General features: G+C 44.3%; 1 protein-coding gene across 1 annotated transcript in view; it reads right to left on the bottom strand.

Annotated features, from left to right (window-relative positions):
• Positions 1–664: 664 nt before the first annotated feature.
• RNMT (RNA guanine-7 methyltransferase) overlaps positions 665–15,972 on the bottom strand; it is a 46,811-nt gene continuing 31,503 nt past the window's right edge. The window contains exons 6-11 of the mRNA XM_038746326.1: positions 15,790–15,971; positions 14,549–14,713; positions 11,672–11,789; positions 5,256–5,357; positions 3,927–3,960; positions 665–1,797 (exon numbers count right to left, since the gene is read on the bottom strand). Coding sequence (XP_038602254.1) covers positions 1,760–1,797; positions 3,927–3,960; positions 5,256–5,357; positions 11,672–11,789; positions 14,549–14,713; positions 15,790–15,971 — 639 coding nt within the window. The 3' untranslated portion in view covers positions 665–1,759. The remainder of the gene's footprint in view (positions 1,798–3,926; positions 3,961–5,255; positions 5,358–11,671; positions 11,790–14,548; positions 14,714–15,789; position 15,972) is intronic.

Genomic DNA, 15,972 nt, shown 5'->3' with positions numbered 1-15,972 from the left:
ATCATCAACCACCTGAATATTTCCGCAGTGCCACTTAACCCTCAGCTTGCCGCTGCTGCTGCTGGGCAATCCCTGGGGTGGCGTGGAGCAGGGGACGCAGTGCAGGGTTTGTTCTGCCAAACCTGATCACCCTAAATACCACTCCAGGCCTGGATCTTCTCCTGGCCGGGAATTCCCGGGCCCAAACGTGCCCTTTCCCATCTCCATGCTAGTTCTAGGGAAAAGCCATAGGAAGGGATTACCTGAGGGCCGGCACAATGAGAAGACTTAAGGTTCTCCCAACTGGACTATGCATGGAGGCATTTTGTTTAAAGAAGTGTCTAAAGACCCTCTTTCCCAGGGAGGAGGGAATTCAGAGGCAATTGCACGGCCATTCGCGTGGCGGATGTGATTAAGGTTCTCCCAACTGGACTATGCATGGAGGCATTTTGTTTAAAGAAGTGTCATGAACGTGCAAATCTTCCCGCAGCGAAGGATGTCCGCTGTGATGTGGTCCAGCATGGATGGTTCTCATCATTTATTACTGCTTAATAATAAGTATTATCGCTTATAGCATGGAAAATCAACTTCCAAAACTCCGTTTCCAGACCAGAAGAAACCGACCTTTTCTGATAAAGCCCTAACAGCCCCAAACAGACACACACGCACAAAAGCACGGCACGGCTCCAATGGGTTTATGCCAAGAGACATTCTTTTTAATTGCTATAAAGAAATGAATACGGCATCTTAAATCCACACAAGAAGGATAAGGTTCAAATCACCGCCACGGGAGCGAGACAGTCACAATCTTTAGAGATAAAGGAGGAGACTACTTTCAGCATAACCATGTTTTCTCCACGAGGGGAATCTATAACCCATTATGAGTAACAGTTTGGAAATAATTATTTTGGTAGTTCCACTTCTCAAAACAAATTTAGAAGGCAGTACACATTCCACTCAAAATTACCGCTTTAAAAAAAAAAAGTCACAGACGGTACTGGAGAAAGCCTACAAATTCTAAATCAACTCTAATCTATGCAGCTAAAATATTTTTTAATCCATTTTCAGTAGCATAATATGTCAGCGAACAGTAACTATTTCTCAGCTTGAATCTAAATTGCACTAAGGAAATGGCTAAATGGCTCACCTAGAATTTTAAGACTTTCTAAAATTTATATTTGAAAGCATTCTACTTTTAATCAACACATCCAGAATAACACTAGCTTTTAATTGTACAGAACGCAAATTCATTTAATCTTGAAAACACAACATAACAAGACTACTCCACACCAGCGAGCGCACGTCCAAAAAAAGCGTGGAACTTCCCCCCCGCCGCGTTCAGCAATTTCAATAAAATGAAATACTGTGAACGTACGACATTTCTGAATGAACTGGAGCTTCGTGGTAATGGCTCTCAGCTGGTTAAAAAGTTAGACTAACGTAAATTTTGGAAACTACTGGGTCGATGTAAAAAAATCAAACGATGTTTTCTGAACACTTCTGAAAGCAAGCAGATTACTTAAAAATAGGCTTAAAAAGATGTAGATAGGCCCAGACTCGTTCTTATATATACACACACACAAAGTCCATCTGTCACAGACAGGCAACTGTACCTTAGACACATTTGCTTGCCCTAGTTTTTTTTTGGCAGTGTCCTGCACGCTTGTAGTAATTAAAAAAAAAATTAAAATAAAATAAAGTTGCCACAGCTGATTTCTGAATCATTCATCTCTGTACAAGGATGGAATTGAACTTCTTGTGACATCAAGGATGCCAATATTCACGGTTGCTTTTCAAATGCAAAGACCAAGTAAATACCTAAAAAAGCAAAGAAATAATAGTAGTTAGGAATCGGTCATATTTGAGTGCTTACTGTGTGCGCACCACTGTACTAAGCGCTTGGAACAGTACAATAAAACAGACATATTCCCTGCCCACAACGAGCTTACAGCCTAGATAGAGGGGAAGACAGACATTAACTTAAATAAATTACAGGTGTGTAAACCTCACAACTCCATACCCAAACAGCCCAATTTCAGCCAACTCTACAGCGTGGCTCAGTGGAAAGAGCCCGGGCTTTGGAGTCAGAGGTCAGGGGTTCAAATCCTGCCTCTGCCAACTGTCAGCTGTGTGACCTTGGACAAGTCACTTAATTATTAGAGAAGCAGCGTGGCTCAGTGGAAAGAGCCCGGGCTTTGAAGTCAGAGGTCATGGGTTCAAACCCCGGCTCCGCCAATTGTCAGCTGTGTGACTCTGGGCAACTCACTTCACTTCTCTGTGCCTCAGTTCCCTCCTCTGTAAAATGGGGATTGACTGTGAGCCCACCGTGGGACAAACTGATCACCTTGTAACCTCCCCAGCGCTTAGAACGGTGCTTTGCACATAGTAAGCGCTTAATAAATGCCATTATTATTAACGATAATTTCTCTACTCCAAATAAATTCTGGAAGAGGAAAAAAAAAGATAAACGTTCAGCTTCTTCTGTTTACTAGCACGAACATAGTAACAATCTGCCTTGGACAGAAATTTCCTGGTAGTGAATTTTTCATTACTGAAACATGTAACGTCATCACATTTCAGAATACAATAAATCAGTAGACTAACAGAAAACGCTCCAAATGCAGCTTTTGTGTTTGTGTGCGGCGGGAGGGAGCCTAAATCGCAATGGAAAAGGGACAGTATTAACTGCTTGGGTCTACATTTAGAATCCCTAGAAGGCATCATCACATGGCTACGAAAGTAGGCAAGACACGGATGCAGCAACACCGAGGGACTGTCTCTATATGTTGCCAACTTCTACTTCCCAAGCACTTAGTACAGTGCTCTGCACACAGTAAGCGCTCAATCAATACGATTGATGAGAAAAGGTCCTCAGCACCTCACAACATCAACCCTGAGACCGAGCCTCCTAAGAGGCGTTTCTTACCAGACCAAGCTGAAGCGTCCGGAGTCAGGACGGACTTTTGGCTGGTATCAAATCTATCCATTTTGAGAGGGGCCGAGGACCTCGGGAAAAGCGCGTGGCAGAGACACAAACCCGCGTGCGGAAATAAAGATACTACAGCGAACTGCTCTTTAGCTAAGAAGGCCGAGCCTCCCTCTGAGAACTGCCGTTCCCCTGTTTGAGGGGACCCAACTGATGGCACCAGTCAGAACGAAAGAATAAAGATTCCCGTAACAAAGGGGCGGGAATCAGGGAATCACCAAGTCGATATCGGGAAAAAAATATCAACCTGGAAATTGCGGCTGGTGTGATTAAACCGGTCCTTCCACGGTCAGGTTGAGGCCGAGGAGACTGGATGGAAATCAACAGTCTAGAAAACCCTAGCCTCAGAGGGAGAGGAGGATGGCTAGGCTGCATTAATAATCGGGGCTTTTGTTAAATGTTTATACTATGTGCCCAACAGTGCGCTAAACGCGTGGGTGGATAAAAGATAATCAGGTCCCACCTTCGGTTCACAGTCTCAGTAGGACGGAGAGTGGGATCTGAATCCCTTTTTTGGAGAGGAGGGAACTGAAGTACGCAGAAATTAAGTAAATCGTCCAAGCAGGCAAGTAGCAGGGCCGGGATTAGAGCCCAGTCTTCTGACTCCCAAGCCTGCGCTCTTTCCACTTAACATGCGGCTTCTCCAAAGCATTACTAGGGGATTTTTGAAAATAAACTGAAGATACGACAATCATATTGGATTACTAGTTTTTCAAAGCTCTAAATGGAGCCCCTTTAGACAATTCAACCATTTGTTAAAACGATGGTCACTGTCGACAGCATTTCATAATCTGAAGGGTGGTTAATTGGACATATATCTAGATCCCTCAGACAAGGCAACGGTGAGGCAACAACCTTCAATGGGATGCACTGGACGTAATAGATCAGAATGCTGCTAAGATTTTGATTGTGTCCCCATTTTCAATATTTGCGAAATAAACAAGTGCCCCTAATGACTTACTTGTAGCTTCCCATTCTGATTTGCTCAAGGTACCCTAAAAGATTAAAAAAAAAAAAATTAGGATGATCAAATTGTGAAAGATAAAAGTCAGAGTTTTACAATCTTTAAAGAACCATCCTTTTTCAATCAATGATATTTGAGTGCTTATTGTGTGCGGGCACAGACATCTTAAAACATCTTACAGACTTATCTACGGTGCAGAAGCCGAGAAATAACCGTCTCACTGTGAGTAATCCAAAGCTGAGAGTTAAGAGGTTCTACCGTCATGTGTCCCTACCCTACTGCTACTTTCTTACGCCGGGAAAAAAAATTGGAAAAATTGGAAGAAAAAATAGCTTACACCAAGGAGGTCTCGGTATTTCACTCTCCCGCCCTATTTTCCCAAACCTAGTTCTGATCTGCTTAGCACCACACCAAACCCAGGACAACCTCTTTTGAGTATGGTTGTCCCCAGCTCTGCTCACCCCCAAAATGTCCCGCTATGGGGACTACAGGGGTTCAGAACTATCCTAGCCCAACCTGAACCAAGTGAGCATGTACTTCCAAGTAATTTGTACTTCCCAAGCGCTTAGTACAGTGCTCTGCACATAGTAAGCGCTCAATAAATACGATTGATGATGATGATGATGCACACACATACATTCAAAAACCACTCACGTTCAGTTCCGTCCCACTTGCTGATCCGTCAGTACTAACTAGGCTTGAATCATGAGAAATCCTGCTCTTCTGGCCACAGCTCCCCTCCCTGACTTTGTTACTGTGTGTACTGCTTATCTGTCATCATCCCTTACGCTGCTTTAATATTTGTTTCATTGCTTCCGACGTGTCCGCACCTCCAGCCGCCCCCACGGCCCCCGCATCTGTATTCGTAGACTGTGATCCCCTCCTTGAGGGACGGGGTCCATGCCTGATTCCCACTTGTACATCCTTGCCCGGTGCTTAGCAAAGTGCTTTGCACACAGTAAGCATTTAGTAAATGCTATTACTACTAGCAGGGCATGGGGAGGAGAAAGGGACCGTTGGGGAGCATCAGAGCCGCTTTGCACAGGGTAAGCGCTTAGTAAATGCTATTACTACTAGCAGGACATGGGGAGGAGAAAGGGCCCATTGGGGAGCAACAAAACCCAGCCCAAACGGGGCCGACGGCTTGGTGGGCTTGGCCTGGCCCAGGAGCGTAAGAATTGGGCTGAAGCCCGTGTCTGCTCAGATTGGTTAAAAAGAAACAGTCAAGGCTCCGTACGGGGAAATGGACAGTGGATAATCTTCTCCTAAACCTCAATTCCTGCTTTTTTCATGCCCCAGACAATGCTCTGCTTAAAGGATACTTACCAAAGGCATTCGGGTTTGGCCATTTTTAATATACTTAACTGCATGTTCATAATCTTCCATATTATCAGAAACAAGTTTGGAATGCTCATTCGCGGGGTAGGGCTAGGAAGAGAAATAAATCAACTTATTGAGAGTGATTGCTGCCGCAAAGCTGTTACTACTCACCTAAATTTCAAGACAAAAGAAACTGATGTTAAAGTACCTGGCAATAAAAAGATGCCAACTCCTCCCCTCACCTAAAGTTACTTTCCAATAGACAAAACCTGGTCCCGTTACTCAATTAGAATGGAGATTTTTAAGAAGCACTCATGAGGAAAGGTTTGTTTCATGCCACACACTAATCATAAAAATGAATTTTCTAATCCAAGACAAGAAAACTGCCCGCTATCTCCTTTCAGAACTTCATCAAAGTTTCTCATAAGAGGGGAGGGCTCTCAGATTATGGAGAACACAAAACGTTTTATCCGTGTCAGTGAAATAATCAGCTGAAATCACCTCTCCCAGAACAAAGCTAGCAATTTGTACTTCCCAAGCGCTTAGTACAGTGCTCTGCACATAGTAAGCGCTCAATAAATACGATTGATGATGAGGAGGAGGAGGAGGACACTGACAATCTTTAAATCCCCTTCAATCTCAACCAACAGAAAGTAGCTGTTGTGTTGTGTACAGTGCTCTGCACACAGTGGGCGCTCAATAAATACGACCAAATGAATGTAACCACAAAAAAAAAAAAACCCAGAAAACCCTTAAAGAAAGCACAAGGAATGCAGTCAGAAGGCAAGGCCAAGAAAAATGTAACTGTGACTTAGAGCCTTCCCACCCAAGCATGACCTGGGAACAACTAATCCAAAAGTCAAAACAACTACCCAGATTCTTCAGAATCAGAGGAAGGAAAATCCAGGACATACTGTCTGCATGCAAACAATGCTCAAATCCGGAGCCACGGTTCATAATAATAATAGTAGTGGTACTTGTTAAGTGCTTACGGTGTGCCAAGCACCGTACTAGAACTGGGGCAGAGAGAAGATAATCAAATGCCCCATGGAGCTCACAGTCTAAGTAGGAGGAAGGTATTGAAATGCCATTTTGCAGATGACAGAACTGAATAATAATAATAATAATAACAATAATGATGATGGCATTTGTTAAGCGCCTACTATGTGCAAAGCACTGTTCTAAGCGCTGGGGGGATACAAGGTGATCAGGTTGTCCCACGTGGGACTCACAGTCTTCATCCCCATTTTACAGATGAGGTAACTGAGGCACAGAGAAGTTAAGTGACTTGCCCAAAGTCACACAGCTGACAAGTGGCGGAGCCGGGATTTGAACCCATGACCTCTGACTCCCAAGCCTGGGCTTGGGAAGTACAGAAGCACAGAGAAGTTAAGTCCTTGCCCAAGGCCACACAGCAGGCAAGTGGTGGAGCTATTAGAACCTTCTAGACTGTGAGCCCGGTGCGGGGTAGGGACCGTCTCTATATGTTGCCAACTTGTACTTCCCAAGCGCTTAGTACAGTGCTCTGCACACAGTAAGCGCTCAATAAATATGATTGAATGCATGAATGCAGGTCCTCTAATTCCCAGGCCTGTACTCTTTCCACTAGACCACACTGCTTCTCTATCAGGTAGCTAAAGACAGAACGAAAATAGGACTGGAGGGATGTGGAGACGTTAATTGAGTGGAGTGGAGCATACAAATTCCTTCTCTCGGTTCAAGACTTTTTTCAGCTCTCATTGCCTTGAAAACATTTTGTCTATTAACCTAAGACACGAACTACTACCGAAGAGACGCCAGAAAACAAATTCAGTCAGAAATTAGTTCTTGCTGACATTTTCTAATGTAAGAATTTTTTTCCCCTCAAGGTACTCCATTACTTCTCTTCTCCCACTACATTCCTGTTCACACTTTTTGTTCCTCAGTGTGCCTCATTCCCGCTACTCCCACCTCCGATCCCTTACTAGCTCCCCACTATGCCTCCCTCCCAATCTTCAAAGCCCTTCTGGGATCCAGTCTCTCCCAAGAGAATTTACTGATTAATTTTTCTTCTCTTTGGGTCATTCATTCATTCAATCACATTTACTGAGAGCTTACCGTGTGAAGAGCACTGTACTAAGCACTTGGGAGAGTACAACACAACAATTAAACAGAAATTCCCTGCCCACAAAGGGCTAAATCTCTGAACAAAAGCTTACATCCTCTATTGGCCCAGGAGCGTAAGAATTGGGCTGAAGCCTATGTCTGCTCAGATTGGTTAAAAAGAGTGAAACAGTCAAGGCTACGTAAGGGGAAATGGACAATGGATAATCTTCTCCTAAACCTAAAACCATCAGCACTTATTCAACCACAAAGACATCTTTTCATTCTTTTTCCTATGATTTGAAACTATTTTGTACTCAACTTCCCCACGAGAGTGAAAGCTCCTTGAGGGGTAGGCCCATGTGTCAACCAAATGGGGCTCGCACTCTTATCCCCATTTTGTAGATGAGCTGGGGCACAGAGAAGTTAAGTGACTTGCCCACGGTCACACAGCAGACACGTGGTGGAGCCGGAATTAGAACGGGCCCATCTCTATCCACTAAGTCATGCTGCTTCTCCAGCACTACAGATTGAATCAATTAGTTCCCTTGAATAAGTATTCTCAGAGGCAGAGGGATGGCAAGGTTGGTAGGTCATTCCCTCTCAGAGGATAGGGTCTTGGTGACTGCAGGCCAGCTTCGAGGTTAGGAGCTGGGTCTTCTTCACCTATGCTTGAAAGGAGAAAGGGGGGGAAAACCCCAAAAGTCTGCCATCATGAAGTCCAAGAGAAGAACCTAAGATATCAGAAGAGAATATGACGATGATGGCATTTGTTAAGCGCTTACTACGTGCTAAGAACTGTTCTAAGCGCTGGGGGGGGGGGGGGGGGGATACAAGGTGATCAGGTTGTCCCACGTGGGGCTCACAGTCTTAATCCCCATTTTACAGATGAGGTAACTGAGGCACAGAGAAGTTGAGTGACTTGCCCAAAGTCACACAGCTAAGGGGCAGTCGGGATTAGAACCCATGACCTCTGGCTCCCAAGCCCGGGCTCTTTCCACTGAGCCACACTGCTTCGCCGTCTTCTAGACTGTGAGCCCACTGTTGGGTAGGGACTGTCTCTATGTGTTGCCGACTTGTACTTCCCAAGCGCTTAGTACAGTGCTCTGCACACAGTAAGCGCTCAATAAATACGATTGATTGATTGATTGATTGATTGACCCCACAAGCTGCACTTAGTGTTTAGGTTTCACATACCGGGGTTTGATTTTGAGGAGCGAGATCACTGTGTCTGGAAACTGGGTGAAGTAGGTAGTAACTCAAAGAGAAAAGAACCAGCCACCCATCCACGTTTGCCTCAATTTCCCTTTCTCCCACTTGCGTCTCAAAGGTCACCTTTGCTTTTCCCTGATGAAACAGGGGAGACAAGCTCCACTACACTAGGAAAGAGCTAGAAGGCCTGACAGTCTTAAACAGAGCACACTGAAAAGTTATCATCTGGTCCCGGAGCGGGAAGGAAGTGGCTGCACTTACTGGAAACTCGGTAATGAAAACATTAATTTCCTGGTTTCCTGAATGTTGCTCAAGCCAGGTTCTACTGTTACGAAGGTTAGATTAGAAGAGCAGGGAAAAGGATACGAAGGTGAGGTGAGGGGTGGAGGAAGGGCGGAGAAGAATTTAGATGTCTTCCTCATAAGCGGTTGCTATGCGCCAAACACTATATGAAGCTCTGAGGTCGATATAAGATAGTCCAGGACAGACACAGACTTTGTCCCACCTGGCCCTCATAATCTAAGTAGGAGGGAGAACAGCTGTAAATTCCCGATTTTGCAAAGGAGGAAACTGAGGCACGGGGAAGTTATATGCCTTGCCCTGGATAATATTACAGGGCAGGGCTGGGATTAGAACTTAGATCCTCTGACTTCCAAGCCTGTGTGCTTTCTACATTGGTTCAAGGTGCTCCTCCCACTAAACCCAAACTAAGTCCCGGAGCCTGAGAAATCCTGGCCGCCCTTTGAGTCTTCCACAGCTTGGCCCTCAATTTCTGGCTCCGGCACCAGGCCCTGCTCGCCAAACTAGCTCTCTTCCTCCCTTCAAAGCTCTACTGAGAGCTCACCACCTCCAGGAGGCCTTCCCAGACTGAGCCCCCCTTTTCCTCTCCTCCTCCTCCCCATAGCACTTGTGTATATTTTTACAGATTTATTACTCGATTTTTTAGTGATGTGTATATAGCTATAATTCTCTTTATTCTGATGGCATTGACACCTGTCTACTTGTTTTGTTGTCTGTCTCCCCGTTCTAGACTGTGAGCCCGACACTGGGTAGGGACCGCCTCTATATATTGCCGATTTGTACTTCCCAAGCGCTTAGTACCGTGCTCTGCACAAAGTAAGCGCTCAATAAATACGACAATGAATGAATGAATGCTCAATAAATACGACAATGAATGAATGAATGAGTAAAGAGAAACTATTCCCCATCAGGCCAGGACAGTTGACTTGCTGCAGAATCCCATCCAAGTGAAAGCAAGTGCACAGAAAATGTCAACTCTCTTATTCAGGGGCCATTCTGTTTTGGATTATCTATGTCTGTTGCTTCTCTTCCACCTCACTGCTACTGTCTTCAATCTGACCTCTTCCTAACACATGGGGTCCATTTTCTTGAGAATAAGGATAAGTTAAACTCAGTCAAGGAACAGTATGCACTGAGGGCTTCCTGGGGTCAGAGTCCTCTACTAAACACTTGGAAAAGTACAATAGTACAGAACTGCTAGATGTGGTCCCTACAACAATATCGCTCACCTGCAAACACTGAATGGAAGAGTAAATGACTGACCAAAGTTAGTCACTTCATTCCTGTCTCCATAACCTAGTTGGCTGTGGTTAAAAACGACTATTTTACCGATCAAATTTATTGAGCGCTTACTGTGTGCAGAGCAGTGCCAGTGCACTAGAGCACTTATCACCAAAACCATCTTCCAGCTAGGGCATCTAAAACACACTCAACACTTGGCTCACCTCATTCTCAGGGATGGTTTTAACACTTTCAAAAACAAAAAAAAAAAACCGCTACGCAATTCAGCCGAGTGCGGCGAATGAAATCTAAGATAAATTCACTACACGCATACGTGATCCAACAGGCAAGAAGCTGAACGCCGAAACTGAACGTGATCATGGACGTGTAAACGTTGGGGCCATTTTAAAATAACATCAAATAAGCTAAGGCATACCCTAAGATGCAAATCGAAACTTTTAAGACGGGAACTCAGGACACTAAGTCACCGTGATCTTCAATAAGGGAATTAAGCAGTAAACCTACCCAATTCCGTGCTGATAGAAAGTACGCTCGGCCCTTCTTTGCCTTTTTATGGCACTCGCTGGACAGAACCAGCTAACGGGGGGACACTTTTCCGACAATGTCTGTAAGACATTGTTGACAGAACGCAACCCGACGACCAAGGAAACTGCTGCGTGTATCCATGCGGGGCATGTGAATTGTAAAAGGAATTTGCCATAATGTAGAGTTTAAAATGTTTGTTTTACAGGATGACTGGGTGCCCTTAGGAAACAAGGCACAGAACAAAAATAGTGGAGATTTGATCTGAGCCTCTGGATTCTATATGATGAATAGGAGAGGATAAAAAAACCTATCAAGTACGCTGAGGGCAGGGAAAAGATCTTCAGAACTGGGAAAGGAAAAGGTTTTGCTCACAAGTCTCACTTTCCTTAGGGCTTGGGACACAATACTAAATGCCTTAAATTCCACTCATGTTAGGGCAGAGGTAAAACAAAAGCCTTGCTAGACTGAAAGACGACTGCGGGCAGGGAACGTGTCTGCTAGTTCTGCTGTACTGTACTCTCCCAGGCGCTTAGTACAGTGCTATGCACATAGTAAGCACTCAATAAATACCACTGATAGATTGAAATATGACTGCTTAGTACAGTGCTCTGCACACAGTAAGCGCTCAATAAATACGATTGAACGGGAACTGACACGGAAGGACCTCTCTAAACTGTAACGTGGCTGAAGGAAGGAAATCTCCTTTAGGCTGCAACCCTACAGACCGAAATACGAAAAAATCTCATTTTTATCAGGCCCCGTTCACTGAGTTTGCCATTTTGTGTGCCAACTTATTAACTAGGGGACGGCTCTTACCTAAAAATCTCAAAAATATAAAAATACAAAAAGTCTCCACCTTCTGTACCCTCTCCAGCTGCCATCACAAAACCACATAGCCCTTAAACAGCAAAAAGTCATGCAAATGCTTCATCTAAATTCTTACTGTTATCCAGAAGGTGCCGGTTAAGTTTAAAGTACATCAAGAGCTTGCAAATAACTTCAAAAACTGGCATTAGTTATAAAAGCCCAAGCAAGTCTGTGGTCATTTTCAAAATATTTACCTCCAATGCCTGCATTCGCTTCAAGAGCATTTTATTGTCCACGTTCTTAATCTTTTCATCATAAAATTCCAAAAATGTCTTCTTGAAGACCAGTTTCATGTTGTACTTCTTTGCCATTCTATCAAGAGATGGTTTGGATTAGTTAGTGAAAATATTTTACCTTCCTTCTCAAAATAATTTTAACTAGAAACTCAGAATCACAGAGTCCTCTCATGGTTAACAAGTCAGCACCACCATTGTGCTTATTACTAATACTTTCCATTCGAATTTCCCGTAACGGGGAAAACTTTCCCCCTTTCCTATGGCATACAAGGATCCCTATGTGGAATCTTAAGATGAAAACTAAATTTTTCTTCTAAAAGGACACTGCACAGGTAACTCAGCACGGCAAATGTTAGAAACCCCAATAAGTTTGGGCATAAATTTCTGAAGAGCCAATGTTTACTGTCTGTAATAATAATAATAATGGCATTTATTAAGCGCTTACCATGTGCAAAGAACTGTTCTAAGCACTGGGAAAGTTACAAGGAGAGCAGGTTGTCCCACGGGGGGCTCACAGTCTTCATCCCCATTTTACAGATGAGGGAACTGAGGCCCAGAGAAGTGAAGTGACTTGCCCAAAGTCACACAGCTGACAATTGGTGGAGCCGGGACTTGAACCCATGGCCTCTGACTCCAAAGCCCGGGCTCTTTCCACTGAGCCACGCTGCTTCTCTAATAATGGCATTTATTATAAATGATACATTATATTATAATAGATTATAAATAATATTTTATAATATGTTATAAATAATATATTATATTATAATATATTATAAATAAATAGTGGCATTTATTAAGCGCTTACTATGTGCAAAGCACTGTTCTAAGCGCTGGGGAGGTTATAAGGTGAACAGGTTGTCCCACGTGGGGCTCACAGTCTTAGTCCCCCTTTCACAGATGAGGGAACTGAGGCCCAGAAAAGTTAAGTGACTCGCCCAAAGTCACAGCTGAAAAGGGGTGGAGCCGGGATTTGAACCCATCAATCAATCAATCAATCGTATTTATTGAGCGCTTACTGTGTGCAGAGCACTGTACTAAGCGCTTGGGACCGACAAGTTGCCAGCATCTAGAGACGGTCCCCACCCAACAGTGGGCTCACAGTCTAGAAGGGGGAGACAGAGAACAAAACCAAACATATTAACAAAATAAAATAAAGAGAACAGATATGTACAAGTAAAATAAATAAATAGAATAATAAATATGTACAAAAGCCCGTGCCCTTTCCACTGAGCCACGCTGCTTCTCTACTGCATTAAGGCACGAGGAAAGCTGTACAGATGGGACACGGATCCTGCTCTTCAAGGGCCGGGTGAGGACTGGAAATGGACCCACTGGGAGGAACTGAACACGATCCCAATTTCGGCACAAAGGCTGTCTGGGCTTTCTGAGTCCCACCGTGGAAGCTGGTGTCACCCAAAGCTTCTTGTGTGTTATATATAATTGGGTTGACGAGGTTGGGGGGGGTCTCCTGGTGTGCCGAAATCCCCCATTTGAGAGGGGCGAGCAGTCTGTGGAGCTCGGGAGCATTCCTGTATATATGCATGTACATATTTATTACTCTATTTATTTTACTTGTACATATCTATTCTATTTATTTTATTTTGTTAGTACGTTTGGTTTTGTTCTCTGTCTCCCCCTTTTAGACTGTGAGCCCACTGCTGGGTAGGGACTGTCTCTCTACGTTGCCAATCTGTACTTCCCAAGCGCTTAGTACAGTGCTCTGCACATAGTAAGCGCTCAATAAATACGATTCATGATGATGACGGTTAGTCCCCAGTTCTACGGCTGGCTTCCCAGCAGCCAGAGGCAACTGCTTCAAGGCAGTCACGTCTCTCAGGATGGCCTGGAATCACTCTGGCAACCCAGCAATCACCAGCACCGAGAGTCAGAATCAGTGCTATTTATTGAGCACTTCCTGTGTGCAGAAACATGTACCAACCGCTTAAAGAATGGCTGAGGGGGAACAGAAGGGAACTAAGGGCAGGAAAGACAGGAGAGGCGGTAACGAACTTGCCCAGGGACGCCCAGTTCCAGCCCCAGACAGGGTTCACTCCCTGTCCACTGCCATTCTTGGGTAATGTGAAGAGGCCCAGGCAGGGTCAGGGATAGGGATACTCAAAACCATGTGGGGATCCTCCTGGATCTGCTCTACACATGTCTCTGGACAACCGCAACCGATATTCCGCTAGACCAGATTGGAATTTAGACCAAAATGGCCAAAGCACTGCTTGAGGAAGTCCAGACCAGAGACCCTGGACCCGCAAAGGAACGGACGAAGCCGTATCATCGGCCGAGAGACTGTGGGTGGCCAAACCACTAAGCAGATTGTGCCACAAGGGATTGCGGTGTTGATGAGTGCCATGAGAACCATGTGAGAGTTTTTTTGGATCATGCTGCCGTGAGAAAGGTTGGTTGTTTCAGGATTGAAGTGATGTGCTAGGATTTGCTTAACCTCCTTGGGTCAGGAGCTGCAGACATCACACCAGCACATGGAAATACACCATGTCAGAATCACACCATTGAGAGAATTTCACTTTCAACGGCGTCTATTTCAAATACAAAGTACAACACACCCTCTCCCTCCCTCTCTGATAGACAGGGAGAATGCATTATCCTCTGAGTTTGTGTGCGTCCCTCCCTTAGACACAGAGTGAGAGACACATACATAGTTAAGCCAGCAAAGAACAGATTTCAACTAGTCAAATATAATTTAAGTCTCTTGGAAAACGCTACACTCAGCTGTCCCCACTTGGTGTGCAGAATTCCTATTTGCAAAGTGAGTCTGGCTTTTCTTTTCTTTTGAAGACAACTGTCTGAACATCAGAACACGCTTACTCATTTAGTAGAGGGAAATAAATCAAAAATTCGGGAACATTCACAACCCCTTCCAAATTGAAATCATATTTGCAGCCGAACAGGGGATATTCGCCCTTCTTCTGAAACTTTACGGTGTATACGTCATTCCCAAATGAGTCGGAATCAGAAGCTTCCAGGCGTTTTCTGCGAAACAGATTAAAAATCGGTATTAGGTACAACTGATGGCCAAATGGATCAGTCTGAAAGTACAAAGGACCTGCAGTGGAACCTGCCACACACACAACACTGACTAAAATTAACAGGAGATTCTAATCTAGAACTACTTTCGCCAAGCCTCTCAGGCATCACGGAATACACACGCAGCCCAAACTACCTTTTCAAAACAAAAATAGCCTCAAAGGCAGGGCAGGGCAATTCAAGCGCTTTGGGGGGTTCTTTGTTTTATTCTAATGGAATTGGTTAAGTGCTTACTATGCACCAGGCACTGTACTAAGTGCTGGGGCACATACAATATAATTGGACACCGTCCATGTCCCATATGGGGCTCAGTCTTAATCCCCATTTTACAGAAAAGGTAACTGAGGCACAGAGCAGACAAAAGTGGTCCTCTGATGCTCTTTCCACTAGGCCATGCTGGTTCCCTTTCTCTAAAGATAAATACCAAGTAGGTTCAATAAGTACCATCAGATCAGGCCAGAACAGGTGTTCGCTCTCCTTGTTTTAGCCAAAAAACTAGTTAGGGAATTGGGGAACCAACCAACCCGGGCCTTTTTGGATTCAGGATGCCACAATTTGGCAAGAAATTGCTAAGAATTGCCACAACCTCACCTCCTTCTGAGAATCGATGCTTAACACCTCAGGGGAGCACTGAAGTGCTTAAGGTTGGACAGAGATAAATCTTAACACACAGTAATCCAGCCATAGTGTGCGCAGAACAGGAAAACCAGATGAACCACAAAATAGTAACACAAAATAGTAACACAAAATAGTAACGTATCAGAAGCATCTACAGAATGCATTACATACATTTCTACTAGTAAGATATTAGAAATTACACCTCAGTACGTACTATAACTCTGTGCATTACATATATTTCTACTAGTAAGATATTAGAAATTACACCTCAGTACGTCCTATAACTCTGTGCAACTTAGCTACCTAAAAACATGGCAATGCTTCCAATAAGGTATTTGAAAAGGGGAGTATGGAGCTCAGGCACTGGGACAGATCACATTTTTAAACACAAGAAGAACACTTACATTAACTCAAAACTATTTGGAGTCGTCCCAATAAAATAGCCTCCTGGGCCAAGGCTCTCACAGGCATTTCTAAGCATCATATCAGCCTGTTCGTATGTCTCAAATGCGTAATGGTAGGCAAACTGACAGCTGCAGATGTCGAAGCGCATCTCTGGATCACTAAATTTGTCGGCCAAGAGCTCC

Source organism: Tachyglossus aculeatus, chromosome 5, assembly GCF_015852505.1.
Source record: "Tachyglossus aculeatus isolate mTacAcu1 chromosome 5, mTacAcu1.pri, whole genome shotgun sequence".
NCBI classification, from domain to species: domain Eukaryota; kingdom Metazoa; phylum Chordata; class Mammalia; order Monotremata; family Tachyglossidae; genus Tachyglossus; species Tachyglossus aculeatus.
This window is presented reverse-complemented; position numbering and strand designations above follow the sequence as displayed.